The sequence below is a fragment of the Vicia villosa genome, linkage group LG6 (genome assembly GCF_029867415.1).
Source record: "Vicia villosa cultivar HV-30 ecotype Madison, WI linkage group LG6, Vvil1.0, whole genome shotgun sequence".
Taxonomy (NCBI): Eukaryota; Viridiplantae; Streptophyta; class Magnoliopsida; order Fabales; family Fabaceae; genus Vicia; species Vicia villosa.
The window spans coordinates 120,071,753-120,087,464 of NC_081185.1; the positions used below are offsets into that span (position 1 = coordinate 120,071,753).

Genomic DNA, 15,712 nt, shown 5'->3' on the forward strand with positions numbered 1-15,712 from the left:
ACTCCGGATTCAATATTTCTATAACATACGTCTACGCTTTGATAATCATGGCTAAATCATATATGTGGCCACAGTTTCTGAGCTGTGGACAATTTTAGCGTGGCCGTAGGCCAAATTTCTAGTAGTGGTGACAATGATTCAGACACAATTATAGAGCGGAGGGAAGTAAGCACGCCTCCTATATGGAAGCGGTACAAGGGCGTGAGGCGTAGGCCATGGGGGAAGTTCGCGGCAGAGATCAGAGATCCAAAAAAGAATGGTGCTAGAGTTTGGTTAGGAACTTATTTGACCGAGGAGGAGGCAGCTTTGGCTTACGACAAAGCTGCTTTCAAGATGCGTGGCCAAAAAGCTAAGGTTAATTTTCCCCATCTCATTGGCAATGACGTGTCTAAGTCAGTACCGGAGAGGGAAGTGGTTTCAGTGGTTTTGAAACGGGACTCGCCAGAGTCTTCATCGTCCGAGGGAAGTTGCGAGTCATTGTCACCTGGATCGAAGAAGAGGAAGGGCATGGCTGATCTACTTAACAAATTAGCGAAGAGTCGATGTAAAGCTATGGTGGTTGAGAATGAGAAATCCTTACAAGAAAATGATTTTGAGCAATGGGTGAATGGGTTGAATGATTGCACTCTAATCTGGAGCTCCTAGAGTAGTTCTGTTAATTTTATGTTTTCTATTATTTTTTCATTACCCTGATGATTTTCAAGGGGTGATGTTTAAGCAAAACTACAACAATTAATGTTGTTATTTGTCCGAAAGAACGTTCTTTTGGACTTGATGTTAAGTTGAAAAGATTTTTTATTTTAAGATGTACAGTTTCATTTTATCTTTTCGAAAGGCAATATTTCATGTGTGAGCAATCATTGATTTCAAGTCAATTCAGTGCAAAAGTTAGCTGAAAGATAATGAAAAGAAACCAATTTCCCTTCCTTTGTATTTTAAAAATGGACTATTAATTGTCGTGGGGCTGAATACTCAATAATGGCGGAGAAACATTTGAATATATTTTGAGAGGAGTGCTATGCATACACTTTAAATTGTACAACAAGAATAAGTATTCATTTGCATTAAAAAAATAAACAAATAATTATTTAATATAATAAAAAAAACCAAACCGTATGAAATACGGTGTAGTTGTCAAATTTTGGTGTAACAATATCAATTCTCATATTTTAAAGTTGTAATTAGATGGAAAAGAATTACTTTAAAGAGAGATAAATTTAAATATAATGTATTTAACTAATTGTTCTAAAAGGAAAAGACCCAAAGTAACAAAACTTTTTTAGCGAAGAATAGATAGATTATTTTCTCTCATTGAGCAGGCAATTTCTCCCGTAGATATTTTGTTAATGGTTTAGATCAATCTGACAGTTGGTTGCATCTCGCGTCTTAGCACACGCGTTCTGCTACCAATCATTTTTCTTATGTAAAGGGAAAAATGTGTTATTTCTTAGGTATTCAATCCTCTTTCAATCAAACGCCACTTTTCAATATCATAATGACTTGAACATTACTCTCCATTGCATCGAAAACTCAGAACCACTGCAACAAGCTATAGAAATATGATTTCTCCTCGGTTAGAAAGTGTTTTTATCTCTATTTGCTGGAGCGAGGTAAAGAAGCGCTCCTGCACACACTTTGATTTAATTCACTAGTTTTGTAACCCTAGTAAAGAAATCAGTTATGCTTTCACGTTCTTTCATCTGAAGTAATTCATATGTTCTCTTGCGAGTTTGTAATCTCACCTTTTTTGCGTCTCCAAGTGATTTTTCCAGATTTTTCCATGTTTCTTTCGCTGATTCGACATCACTCAGCTTCTCAAAATTGTCTGGATCAATACATTGATGAATTATAAAGAGAGCTTTATAATCTTTCTTCTTCAATTCTTTGTGTGCAACCTTTTCTTCATCTGTAGCGTCTTTTGCAAAAGGTGTTACTTCTTTCACAAGATCCCAAAGATCTTGATAACAGAAAACAACCTTCATTAGCTTGCACCAATTTTCATAACTCTGACTCTTTAGAATCGGAAGACTTGCCAGAAAATGTCTATTTTGATAATTCATCGCCATTGCGTTTTACTTCCCACGAATATCTCAGCCAGTGCTCTAGATACCAGATGTTGAAATTGTTGGGTCATCTTTAAGGGGGAACCATTCACATTGGGCTAAACAATCACCTAAAGGTTAAAAACTCACCCAAACAAGTGAGAGAGACACCACATATTCACCCAAAACCTTAAGGTGATAGGTGTATGGGTTTTCTCACTTATAAAATGCTCAACCTTCACTTTTCTAAGCAATGTGGGACTTAGAACTCACACTTATTTTTCCACACAACTCACATTTGTTTCTCAACTATCTCCTCCTTAAGTGTGAGTCCATCCATTATGTTCCCCCTCAAGCGGAAGCTCTTTCATCCACATGCTTGTACTGCCATTAAGAGACACCCTTATCTCGTCATGGGGACTTAAATGAGACATGCCTCCTGACCACAATGTCAAGAAGACTTTTAACACAAGGAGTCAGTCTCTTACTCGAATCAGGCTCTAATATAACTGTTGGGTCATCATTGAGGGGAAAACATTCACATTGGATTAGACACTCACCTAAAGGTTAAAAACTCACCCAAACAAGTGAGTGAGACACCACATATTCATTCAAAAACTTAAGGTGATAGGTGTATGAGTTCTCTCACTTATAAAGTGCTCAAGTGAGTGGGACTTAGAACTTACACTTGTTTCTCCATACAACTCACACTTGTTTCTCAACAAAAATTACACCAAACTTATGAAGAATTCTGAACCAGTCTTGATAAATAAAATTCAATCAACCAATCAAATTCTCTCTTGTTCTTCACTTATGTGAATCAACCAACCTTAGGAAAGAAAGGGAATTGGGGTGTCAACAAAAATAAAGGAAGAAGAATTTCTGCAGAGTTTCTCTCTGCTCACAAACTGTAATTTTATTTAATTATGCAACTTCTTTATACAATAATAGGGGTTACTCCCTAGTTATAGATTTAAAGTTTGCTTGCTCCCTAAGCAAAGCCCAAAATACCTAATTCTGCTAACACTACAAAATTGAGCTTAAGTCAAAATCCATGTCGAGACTAACTCCTTCGACACTTCAAAAACTACAAAACTTTGATATACAATAGGCTATTCGACAAAACCTTACTTCTGTCGAACAACATGCTTCGACGTAAGGAATTACATTCTCAACAAATTTGACTTAAGGATAAAGTTTTGTGATAAAATTTTTTATAATTGCATTGAAACCAAATAGACCGGAAGGCGTCGCAAAATTCTTATTTAAAATTAAAAATACCCCATAATTGATGAGTGAAGACACAAAATCATGAGAATTTCTAATCAACCTTGCTCCACAAATAGGGGTGAAATCAAATCAGTTTAGATAGAGTTTTTGTAAAATAAAAGGTCTGAACCGATGATATCTCTATCGATTTGGTTTTTAATATTTTTCAAAAAAGGAACCAAACCAAACTACCCGGTTTGGTTCGATTTGGTTTGGTTCCGTTGATCGATTTATAATATTTTTTCCAAACATTATATCCATCGGTGTACTCTCCACTATCGTGGTTTTTAGAGCATTTTATGCTATCATTTTAAAAAAATACATTTCATATAATTTATTTCATGCTCTATTTTTTCAAACAAATTACAAGTTTCTCTTAATCCATACGAAATAGTGACATGATTTCCACTGCATTACGAAATAAGTTCACTATCAAATATAAAAGTTGACACTTGGAATGAGAAGGTTGGAAAGAGATTTGAAATTTTAACAAATATAATACAACAAAACACACATTAATGAACATGTTTCATATCTCAAACACACATCAAAACTATTTGTAACAAGTCTAGAAGTAATTTTGTTGAAGAAGAAGAAACAAAAAAGGTAAAAAATATGAAAATTAACGAAGAGAACTTGAACACGAAGAAGACAACCATAATATATTAGAATGACAGTAAAGAGAGCAACAATTGTGGAGCACAGCGAGAGCCGTAATTCAGTGAAAGTAAGTTTTTATGACTTATGGTTTTTACTTTATATGTTTTGGAGTTTGGTTCTAGATACTTGATTTTCTCAAAGGAAGGAAATGTAAACAAAGATGGAAAATGGTTGACCGATGCAAACTTTGGACGTAATGATGAATGAAATAAAAGATTTAGAGCATAATTATTTATATTAGTTCGGTTGATCGGTTCATAAAAACTAAAACCAATAACTAAACCAAACCGCAACAATTTTCATAGGTTTGGTTCGATTTTAGAATCAAACAAGGAATAATCAATTTAATTTCGATTTGGTTTGAATTGAATTTTGGGTTCAATTGATTTTTTATGATCCGCTTACATCCATATCCAAGAAAAATAATTCTTTAGCCCGAAATTCTTTAAAATTTTTTTTGAGAATTTTCAACTATTATCTAAGAGTACAAAGATGAATCAGTTGGTCTTTATTTGGCCTAAATGTTAATTTGAAAAGTTTCATCAATGACATGCATTATCCGAATATAGGGGTGACAAATGGGCATGCCCACCCCGTTTATAGACCCGCTCCACAAAAGTCAACAAGAAAACGGGACGGGACGGTAATATATAGTCGAGAGTGCGGGCCTAAAATTTTGGTCCGTCACGCAAAAAAGTGAAAGCATGGTGGGCTAAGTCCGCAGGCACTGCACTTTTTTAGTCTAAAAAATAGCACCTTTTCACATTTATTTATTTCTTTTTTTTATATTGTTTTCTTATTTTATTTATTTAACCATTTTAACCTAGGTTGAACTTTTCATGTTCAATATGGCACGACACTTAAGTTAGCCTTTATTCCCCTTCTGTTTAGCGTAAACCCCATGAACTGAAAAGTTCTCCAAAAAATGTTAATGACAAAGGAATGGATTGATTTCAAAATCGTGTAAATGTACTAATAGTTGAGATTTTATAAAAACATTATCGCGAAAAACAACTACGGGTGTTTTATCACTTGAATAATTTTTCGTCACTAGGATATCTAGGGCTTCCTTCTTCATTTTTTTTAATTACTTTCTCACTATTCATTGATTATACACGTGGAAATTTAAAAATCGCCAAGAAACACGGTAGACAAAGATGACAAGTAAAGAAAGATAAAAGTATTGGGAGCTTACCAAAAAAGACATTCCTCTTTCCTTGGTGTTAGTGTCCATCGACAAAAGAGTTTCAATGAGCCTCTTTGAAGGTTTTCTTGAGGCTTTGTCTCGCGGAACAACCCCTTCGACATAACCCAACTCTTTAAAGAAAGTGACTAATCGTTTCTTTAGGTAAAAATCCTCCTGGGACAGATCATCCTCTTGGTAGATACATGACATGTTCCTTGTTAAGATGTGGCCTTGGCTATAGAACATACGAAATAAATTTGTACATCAATATTCTGGTTCAGATTCTATGGTACAAGATTTTGCGTGAGCCTCGTGTCATCGGAATACACTTCGAAGTAACGGGTAACCAACATCAACGTAATTAAACCCCAACCATGCGCATGATTTTTTGTACTGTTATGAACCTTGAAAAGGTGGAAGAAGAGTGACAAATATGACTTTTCCCCCTCAGTAGTCACACCAGTACTAGAATACTTTGATGAAAGACCAACTCACAGGAATCAATCGTGAATGAGAAATCATTAGATGGTTTAGAACTCCAACTATGAAATTGTTGAAAGGCAATCCGGGACCCATAATCGAAAAATATGCATTCACAAAAAGGTATGATGCACCTGCCATATTTGCTGCATATCTTTTTCATCTTTGGCTAGGATCAATACAAGCCAGTCATATGAGGGACCCACATCAAAGAAAGCCCTATCAATGTTACCTTCGCGAGGAAAAATAGAAGTGGCCGCCAAAATTTCTGGATCTACACATGCATGTGAAATGTCTTCCTTCACTTTTCGACGCATATTAGATACTACCCCATTAGTTAAGAAGATGGTGTGTTGCAAAGAATGCCTATAATGAAAGAACAAAAGTAATGAGCAAGGTAACAATACATATAGTTCTGAAGATCATAAGATATCTTACGGAAAGAAATGAAGTAAGCACTACCTGTCCAGATTTTTCCAAAAGATACTTAGGTATTTTAGTACCCAAAGGTCATCATGACAAAGAAATTGAAAAGGCATCTAGGGCATGGGACACATTTAAGAAACAAGGTACCTAAGAAAATGATGCCACATTACGACTTTTCACTTAAAAAGAGCAATGGACAGAAAAAGAAGAAAAAGTGCAACAAGGCCCTCACCTTATAGAGTATGGGCAAGGGCTTGGAAATCAACTGTTTTAGACCGCCTAAAAGGCCCAATAAATATAGCCTAGAAAATAAAATGACTCACCAGCCCGTGTGCGGGAAAAGTATGATATCCTAGACTAGGAAGTAGGAAATCCTAACCCAATATCAACGACGGACTCCTACATCTCACACCATTAGATTAGCAATAAGTTATAATCATATTACTATGTAAAAAGGAGAATGCGTTATTTCTCAAGTAATCTAAATTTAAATCTAATTTGCTTCATCTTACTCTCATACTGACTTAGGCATTGGAGTGATAACCATGTTGGTCAATCCTTTCTCTATTGCACTGAAAGCTTGAATCTACTATAGCGATCCATATCAATTGTTCACCGATCAACTATGATTTTAGCAGAAAACAACATTATTCTAATATAATCAATTTTTAAAGTGAAGCTACCATTATAAGAAATGCTACTCCACTTAAGTTTCTTCTTTATTTATTTGTTCCAAATTTTTGTAAATGCCCCTTTATGTATTAAATTTTTTCCCTTTCCTATATTTTTAGAAAGTTATAATATATATATATATATATATATATATATATATATATATATATATATATATATATATATATATATATATATATATATATATATATATATATATATTATTTCTTTTACATAATCCATCAAACCCATTTCTCTTTTATGGAAAATCATTTTTTATATATCATTAAACATGTAATTAATTATATTTTTTCTTTTACGATTTATTAAATTTTTGCATTTCAATTGATTATTACAAATTGTGTTTTTTCCGACAATCTATTATCTTTATTGTCAATCTAATATTATCTGTAAAAAAAAATCGCATATCTGACCCGAACCCGTGTGTACCTACAAATTTGTTATTAGTTGAAAATGAAAAAACAAACATTTATTTACAAATATGACAAAATATTATATAATAGAGGAAAATTAGTGTTTCATGATTAAGAGATATTATCTCCATACAATGTTGTTTAATATTTAATGGTGCATTATTTATCATCACCAACAAAAGAATTTTATACGTTTATTTTCCCCTAATCTACAATATAAGAAAATTTAATGCTCTGGAAAAGACCAAAATGCCCTGCTGCCTTAATAATGCTCCACGTGGATTGCTTCAACAACTTCCTTTCATTTTGATTCTGTGACATACCTCCACGTCGTCTTCTACTTTTCGTTTCTCATTTCTAATTTTTGGGATTTCAAATTTTGAATCTGACTGCTTTAACTTTTAGGGTTTCTCATTTCTAATTCCATATCCACTTTGTGAACTATTCTTTCCCCTCTCACCTGTCAAAAATCTCTAAACTATTTTCCTCTTTTCTCTCTCACGAATCTTCTCCTGATTCTTTGTTCTTTCTTTTTTACTCATGTTTACCGTTCATGTTCGATATTGAGTTTCGAATGACTTCGATTTTGTTTTTGATTTAGTATTTGTTGTTTTAGGTTTGGTGATGTGGGCTCACGCGGGATGGGAAGATTCGATGGCGGTGCGATTTCCGATGGCACGTGCGGCGCCTTCGTGACCTAAAAAGGAAGTCGGAAACTGATGGTAACCTTTTGACACTACAAGTTGAAACTCAGAAAATTGAACCGGATCGGAATTGCTTTGGTGAAAAAAAATGACTGTGTAGCTGTGGGAAGACCAGATAGGTATTGAGTGAGTAGATCTTGATTCTTCAAGGTACAACAAAATTTGGTTCCTATTAATGTAAGTAATGTTTATTCTCTATAATATCCTATCTCCTGAGGCTCAAACTGCTTTATGTGATTATTTCATGTGTAGATTTTGAACTTTTAGGTTTTGTTATTAACCATTCATGTGCTTTGATTATTGGTTTAGTTATTAAATATTTTTTAATGACTGTTGTTGTTGATTTTAACAAACCATTCTTTGTAATGGACCTATTCTTTCCAGGGTTGGCACTACATGTATTGGATGGTGCTACTTGATTCAATATGTTGCAATGAATCAGGTAAGTTTGAGCATCAATTTGTTACATTGAGTTTTCAAACTCTATCAAACATGAATGTAGTCCTATCTTGAAACTGTGATGAGAAAGAAATTTAACATACATAAAATTACTTGTAGGTCACTCTGGTGTTGTTGCCACAATTCTTGGAAAAATGGATATCAATGCACGGTGAATGAAGAATGAGTTTTATGAATACCTTGTGAGTTCATGGAAAAGTGTTTTGAAAATATTTTTCTATCTTCCCAGCTTTCTTATTTTTTGTAATTTAGCTTGATAACATGAATGAATGATTCTTAACGGGTGCAAAAAATATGGAAGGTTTGAGAGAATTGTAGATAGTTTTGTAAAGAAAGGATCTTAGTAGCACTTGGCATCATGCTTAGTATGTATCTATTATGTTAGTTATTAATTGATCAATAAGGTTTTTTCATAAACATCTATATTGAATGTATTTATGTGCCTTTCACTTATTATAATATTGTTCTGAATTTTAAGATTTTGTATAAATTTGTCCAGATATGTTATTAAGTGTGTCTGCAGTAATTTTTTCATGCTGACCATTAATGATCACGAGTTGGTTTGATCTAGATTTGTAATGTTTTTCTTTACCACAACTGGTTCTACTAAGGATGGAAACCAAAACCAACTGGTTCTATTAAGGATTGGAAACTAAAACCAACTGGTTCTATAATATTGGTAAAGTTCTTACAGGATCTTGGGACTGCAACATCAGTGGAAAGCTGCATGATTATCTTCAGACTATGACATTATTAAAACACTTGTAATTACTTACTTGCAGCATTTTATTTTTCTATAGCTAACAATTATAATTTCTTTTGTTAAGTTTAACTTATGTAAAGCAGAACAAAAAGAAATGTTGCAGGGTTACTTAGTTCTCCTCTCATGGATGCCTGTTTATTTCAAAAGCGTTACTACACGGTACTCTTGAATTACTAAAGTTGGGAGCATTATCAAAAATTCAAATATTTACAAATAAGTATGAGAGCATCTTCAATTATATTGGATATACACGAGTCAGTAATATCGTCGAACGAACCAATGTTTAACTGTGTATATTATAGGTTGCTTAATGTTTCAAAGTGTCAATGTAGCAAACAAGTTATTCAGACATGTTTGCTTCTCCCAACTGCTCATTCCCTCAATCTTTTTACAGTATGTACTTATAAATCTTGCAGAAGAGAGTGGATGATCTGTTATCTGTTGGTCTTACTAAGGAGCACCGAGAATCTGCAACAATGTTCGCAAATGTTGTTGGTTCTCAAGTTATATCCCAGCTTAATGCATCAAACACCAGCCTGGATATTATTGAAATTATAGGTTAGTGTGGGTTATACTTTTCTCCTGTTTATTACTTAGATTCACCTGTTTCTTACAAGTATAACATGTTTTAATGCAGCTGTTTATTTTCAAGTTCTGCCAAGATTTCCTTACATTTGTCATAGTTTATCGATACACTTAGTGATTATGATAAAATTTAATCTGCAGAGGATTCAACGATGCTGTTAATGGATTCAATGATGATGATTGGTCTGTCGTGCACTACAACAGAGATGATGAGTGGTCTGTTGTGCACTGTGACGGCGACACACATACAATTTCAATGAATTCAATCAAGCATCTGAGCAGCATTTCTGATCCAACAAGTTCCCTTTCACTTTTTGGAGGGATTATCTATGCCAAAGCTTCAATGTTACTCTTTGTAGATCGTGAATGGTTTGGCATTTCAACAATGGTGAAAACCAGATCAACATACTCACTTAGTTGCTTGTCTGAGTAATTTTCTGAGTCGTGTTCAACCAAATTATTTTGCTACATGTGAAAACCAGATTAGTAGACACACATCCTTATGTTCATCACGTAAATGATTTGTCATTCGGAATGGACTTGAAGTAGATAAGGTGGATGGGGATACTGCAGGTATGAATCGAAATTTTGTGTTCTCGCAAGTTCAAGTTGTGAAACCAATCAATAAATTGTAGAACATTATAGAAAATTCATGGAACAACTTCTTTCTCAGGGAGATCATAAGCATGTAAATGATAAATAGGCTATTGTATGTATTTTTATGATAAATGATATTTAAAAATTTTAGGAAGCATTTCATACATCGTGAGGCTTCTTATTCATTGGAAAAATCAGTTCGGGATACTACTAGAAGAAAGCATGATGATTCGAAAGGCATGTCGTCGTTTTCTGGATCGTCAAAAAGATCGCGGGTGCAGAATCGATTACAGAATATGTTTTTCTCGGTTGATGGATGCAACACGGATCTTAGTGATTGTAGAGAGTATCATAAGCGACATAGAGTTTGCGAAAAACATTCGAAAACTTCTGTTGTTTTTGTTGGAGGTAAGCAGTAAGGATTCTGTCAAAAATGTAGCAGGTATATTAATTGAAGTTGTTTGTTTCGGATATATAGTTTATGCAATTTCGTTGAAGTAAATATGCGAATTAGTCCTTGAAAGTGTAAGCATCGGTCAATTTGACTTACATTTTACTATTTTGCTTGGTTGTTGTTGTCGGTGCCCAGTGTCGTATCGATGTCGGTGTCTGAGCCAATGACTACTGTTAGAATTTATGCTTCTTTTTGTCATTATTTTTTGAAATTACGCTTAATATAAAATTTTACATTTACTTGCCTTAGGTCCTTGAATCATGCACTTTGGTAACCGTCAGACATATGTGAGTGAATCCTATAATAAGAAACATTTGGCCTGCAACTGCAATAACTGAAGCTGAACCAGGTTACGACCATCAGGATTGTAGATTATTAGATGTAAACGAGTGTAGTGGACAACAACGTCTTTAAATGGTCTATAATGATTAATGATATACATGGTTATTTGATTTATTTTGGTTGTGGTTGGAAACAAAAATTATGACTTTATACACAATGACTTTGTATCCAAAAGTCAAATATGTATTATGAAGATTTACTATAATCATTTGAATTACATCAAAAATATACTATACGTCTTTATTAATGAATTGTATATCTTGCATTTTGTTGAAATTTATTAGACTTTATAATCATTTGAGATATCTTCCAAAACCTATAAAGCTTTTTTCATACTTAATAGTGTTACTAAATACTTAATAGTTGTTTGTCTATATTTATTTTTTGATAAACAAAAATGAGATTTTTGACAAAATTTATTATTATAAAGGAAATATGAAATAATAATTTATTTACTTATAATTACATATATTTAAAAATGATGATTTCGATGTTGAAAATAGTATTTTACTAAGATGATAATTTTAATTTTTTTTATAATATCAAATTAAAATAATTACAATAGGAACGTGAAGTGACTGTTCAAAATATTGAATATTAACGGGACTGTCAAATTACTGATCAGAATATTGAACATTAATGAGAACATAAAGTTATTGATTAAAATATTTAATTATTATTTTTTCACGGGTACCAGATATTTTTCTATACATTCAATTATTATTTTTTTCACGTGTACCAGACATTTTTCTATACATTTAATTATTATTTTTTCACATGTACCAAACATTTTTCTATATATTCAATTATTATTTTTTAACGGGTATCAGATATTTTTCTATATATTCAATTATTATTTTTTAACGGGTATCAGATATTTTTCTATTAAAAAATAAAAATTTAATACAAATGCGCGTCCCGTACCAGAACCCGTGCGGACGCACGGATTTTTCTTTAATTATTTTATTATTTCTTTTACATAATCCATCAAACCCATTTCTCTTTTATGGAAAATCATTTTTTATATATCATTAAACATGTAATTAATTATATTTTTTCTTTTACGATTTATTAAATTTTTGCATTTCGATTGATTATTACAAATTGTGTTTTTTCCGACAATCTAATATCTTTATTGTCAACTAATATTATCTGTAAAAATAAATCGCATATCCGACCCGAACCCGTGTGTACCTACAAATTTGTTATTAGTTGAAAATGAAAAAACAAACATTTATTTACAAATATGACAAAATATTATATAATAGAGGAAAATTAGTGTTTCATGATTAAGAGATATTATCTCCATACAATGTTGTTTAATATTTAATGGTGCATTATTTATCATCACCAACAAAAGAATCTTATACGTTTATTTTCCCCTAATATATTTAACAAATAAAACAAACTAAGACCCACGTGCGATAACCAACAAAGAGAGAAGAGAATAAAATATCAAAAAATGGGGTTTTATATATATATTCAATTCAATTGTTGAACAACTAAAAGTTATGACCATTTACACAACTCAAAGGCTCTTGAAGTTTCACCGAAGTGACCTTGAAAGGAATATTTATTTAAAAAATGAATAACATCACGCGGTTTCAATGTCATTTTTTGAATATACAATTGCATAACAAGAGTTGTTTTGTTGCTATACATAAAAAGTTTGTAGTATATATAGAGCTATATCCCTTAGTGTCAGTTACTCTCTAAACGGTAATCTTTATTTAGATCCAAAACATGGCTTCTACCACCAATGATCCAGATTTTGCATTTTTGGAACATGTTCAAGAATACCTTCTTTGTGATGATTCCAGTTTTCAAACATCTTATCAATCTTTTTCAAGCCCTAAGAGTGATAGTGATTCAGACAAATCTGTAGGGGCTGTTGAGGTTAGCGTAGCTCCTGTGTCATGGAAGCGGTACAAGGGCGTGAGGCGTAGGCCGTGGGGGAAGTTTGCGGCGGAGATCAGAGATCCAAAAAAGAATGGCGCTAGGGTTTGGTTAGGGACTTATTTGACCGAGGAAGAAGCAGCTTTGGCTTATGAGAAAGCTGCTTTCAAGATGCGTGGTCATAAAGCCAAGGTTAATTTTCCCCACCTTATTGGCAACGACGTGTCTATGTTAGATACGTCAGAGCCAAAAAGGGAGGTGGTTTTGAAACGGGACTCACCCGAGCCTTCTTCGTCTGAGGGAAGTTGTGAGTCATCGTCACCGGGGTCAAAGAGGAGGAGGGGTATGGCTGACCTACTTAACAAATTAGCCAAGAATAGAAGTCAAGCCATGGTGGTTGAAATTGGAAAGATCTCACAGGAAAATGACTTTGAGCAATGGGTGAATGAGTTGAGTGATTGCACTCTAATCTGGAGCTCCTAGAGTAGTTTTGTTAATTTTATGTTTTCTTTTGATTTGTGCAGTTTCTTAATATTTTTTTGCATTACCCGGTTGATATTAATGGGGTGATGTTTGAGCAAAACTACAACAATTAATGTTGTTATTTTTCCAAAAGAACGTTTCTTTTGGATTTGATGTTAAGTTGCAAAAAGAAAGAAAGCATATTAGAGATGCACAAATTCAATTTATCTCTAAGGGAATACTTATATGCGTACCAAACCGATACTTACTTCTTCGATCTGTCGTAATTAACATCACTTTCACTTGAATATTATGGTGTTGGGTTATACGAGGAAAAGAATAACTATAAATAAATAGAATTTGATATTATCATATTGATACAAAGACAAGACCTTTTTTTAATTGCAATATTATGTTGTTGGATTATAAGAGGAAAAGAATAACCAAATACACAACACGACTGTATGCCAAATTATAATATGAAATCTCCCCTTAAGTAAACTTTCACTCCTAGAGATTAAAAAAAAACTCAAATAGTAAACTAAAATCCTTAGGGAGAACTCAAATAGTAAACTAAGATCATTGCGGAGAATTTAGTGCATTCCGGTCACTTAAAGGTCCTACATTAGGTACTAGAGACTAGATTATGAGTAACAAATAGATGTAAGGAAGTATCTAACGAATCCCACACAAAATACAAGAGAGACCCTCTGGTCCAAAAAAATATTCCACTTGAATAAATTGTCTCTTAAAGGAATCTATCCAGCAATAGCTGCTAAGAAAAGATCATCATTTTAGAGGGAGCTCAACTATCTCAAATGAACACAATAGTTAGTTTCTGTCTAGCTAATTTTCTCTCGGAGAGAGGAGGAACGTCTGATTAGGCTAAATACATGGATGCCACTAAAAAGAGACCATCGCTGGAATGTTTCCATACCCAATTATCACTCTCCACATTAAACTGAAATTCTTGGAAGATTGAAAAGAAATAAGTGATCGGATTCGTGGAGAAAGAACAATCTCTTCCATCTAAGATTCTAAGAAATCCTCCCCTTTATAAACCTTTCAATTTCATTCACCAATGCTTCATGAAATTGGAAAATGAAATAAGGTCTCTAAAACCTAAACACAAAAAGCCTCCCTTATTTAGGATCTTCCCATGAGTAAGTTTGAAGACCTAATCAAAACATTCTTAATCACCCCTCTCTCAAACTAGTTTAAATTATCCTTTTTTTTTTTGGAGTCAATGAAGGTCACACCTTTCCATCAATGTGAGATAGAGCAAAGGCACATTGACCGATCTTCACACGAGGATGAACAAAAGGGACCCTATACCTGACCGAAAGAATATAAAACCAAAGACCGAGGGTACCTGATAGAAGCCTCCAATGCCATTTAGATATCAAAGCTAGATTGACTTTTCAGAGATCTCTGAAACCTATACCCCGGACTTCTTAGGCTTGCACACTACAAATTACTTCACCGAGGAAATTTTAGAATCCCCTCTCACACCTCCCCACAGAAATCTCATTTTCATCTTTACTAGCGTATTCCACACTTTCACACGCATCTTAAAGACATAGAAAAAGAAGATAGGAAGGGCATTGAGGACTTAATTAAGAAGGATAACTTTACCCTCAAGACAAACATAACAGTTCTTCCAAGAGTGAAGTCTTATCCACATTAGGTTAATTAGCGCTTCCCATGTGGCTTCAAACTAAGGGTTAACTCCCACTAGAAATCCTAAATACCTAAAAGGGACATACTCAATCTTGTAATGGAGAAAATCGCGAGCCAACTATAAAAAAAGTAGGGTGAAAATTAATTTCAATCAAGCTACTCTTATAAAAATTAACCCTAAGACCCGACGCCAACTCAAAGCCCCTCAAGATAGCTTTGATAGTCCACAAATTCACAACTGAAGGATCAATCAATATTATGGTATCATCAACATACTAGAGGTAGGAAACCTCTAAACTATAAAAACCTACTTTAAATAAAAAAAATACTAAGTTCTAAAGCCCTCTTAAACAACCCACTGATACGTTAAGCCACTAGAAGAAAAAGGAAGGGAGCCAGAGGATCTCTCTGCTTCAACCCTCTTTTGATTTTAATCTCCAAGGTTGGGGAGTCATTGACTAACACCGCAGGATTACCTAAAAACACATAAGCACAAATCCAGGACCTCCATTTAGAATTAAAGTCGAATCTAATTAGTATATAATCTAGGAAGCTCCAACAACTGAATCATAAGCTTTCTCAAAGTCAATTTTAAAGCTGA

General features: G+C 33.5%; 2 protein-coding genes across 2 annotated transcripts in view; both read left to right on the forward strand.

Annotated features, from left to right (window-relative positions):
- Positions 1-685, forward strand: part of LOC131614529 (ethylene-responsive transcription factor 2-like) — a 1,018-nt gene extending 333 nt beyond the window's left edge. The window contains exon 2 of the mRNA XM_058886102.1: positions 110-685. Coding sequence (XP_058742085.1) covers positions 110-645 — 536 coding nt within the window. The 3' untranslated portion in view covers positions 646-685. The remainder of the gene's footprint in view (positions 1-109) is intronic.
- A 12,085-nt stretch (positions 686-12,770) lies between these two features.
- On the forward strand, positions 12,771-14,246 carry LOC131612215 (ethylene-responsive transcription factor 1-like). The gene has a single exon (XM_058884019.1). The coding sequence runs from the start codon at positions 12,817-12,819 to the stop codon at positions 13,450-13,452; it is 636 nt and encodes a 211-aa protein (XP_058740002.1). The 5' UTR covers positions 12,771-12,816; the 3' UTR covers positions 13,453-14,246.
- The last annotated feature ends 1,466 nt before the right edge of the window (positions 14,247-15,712 follow it).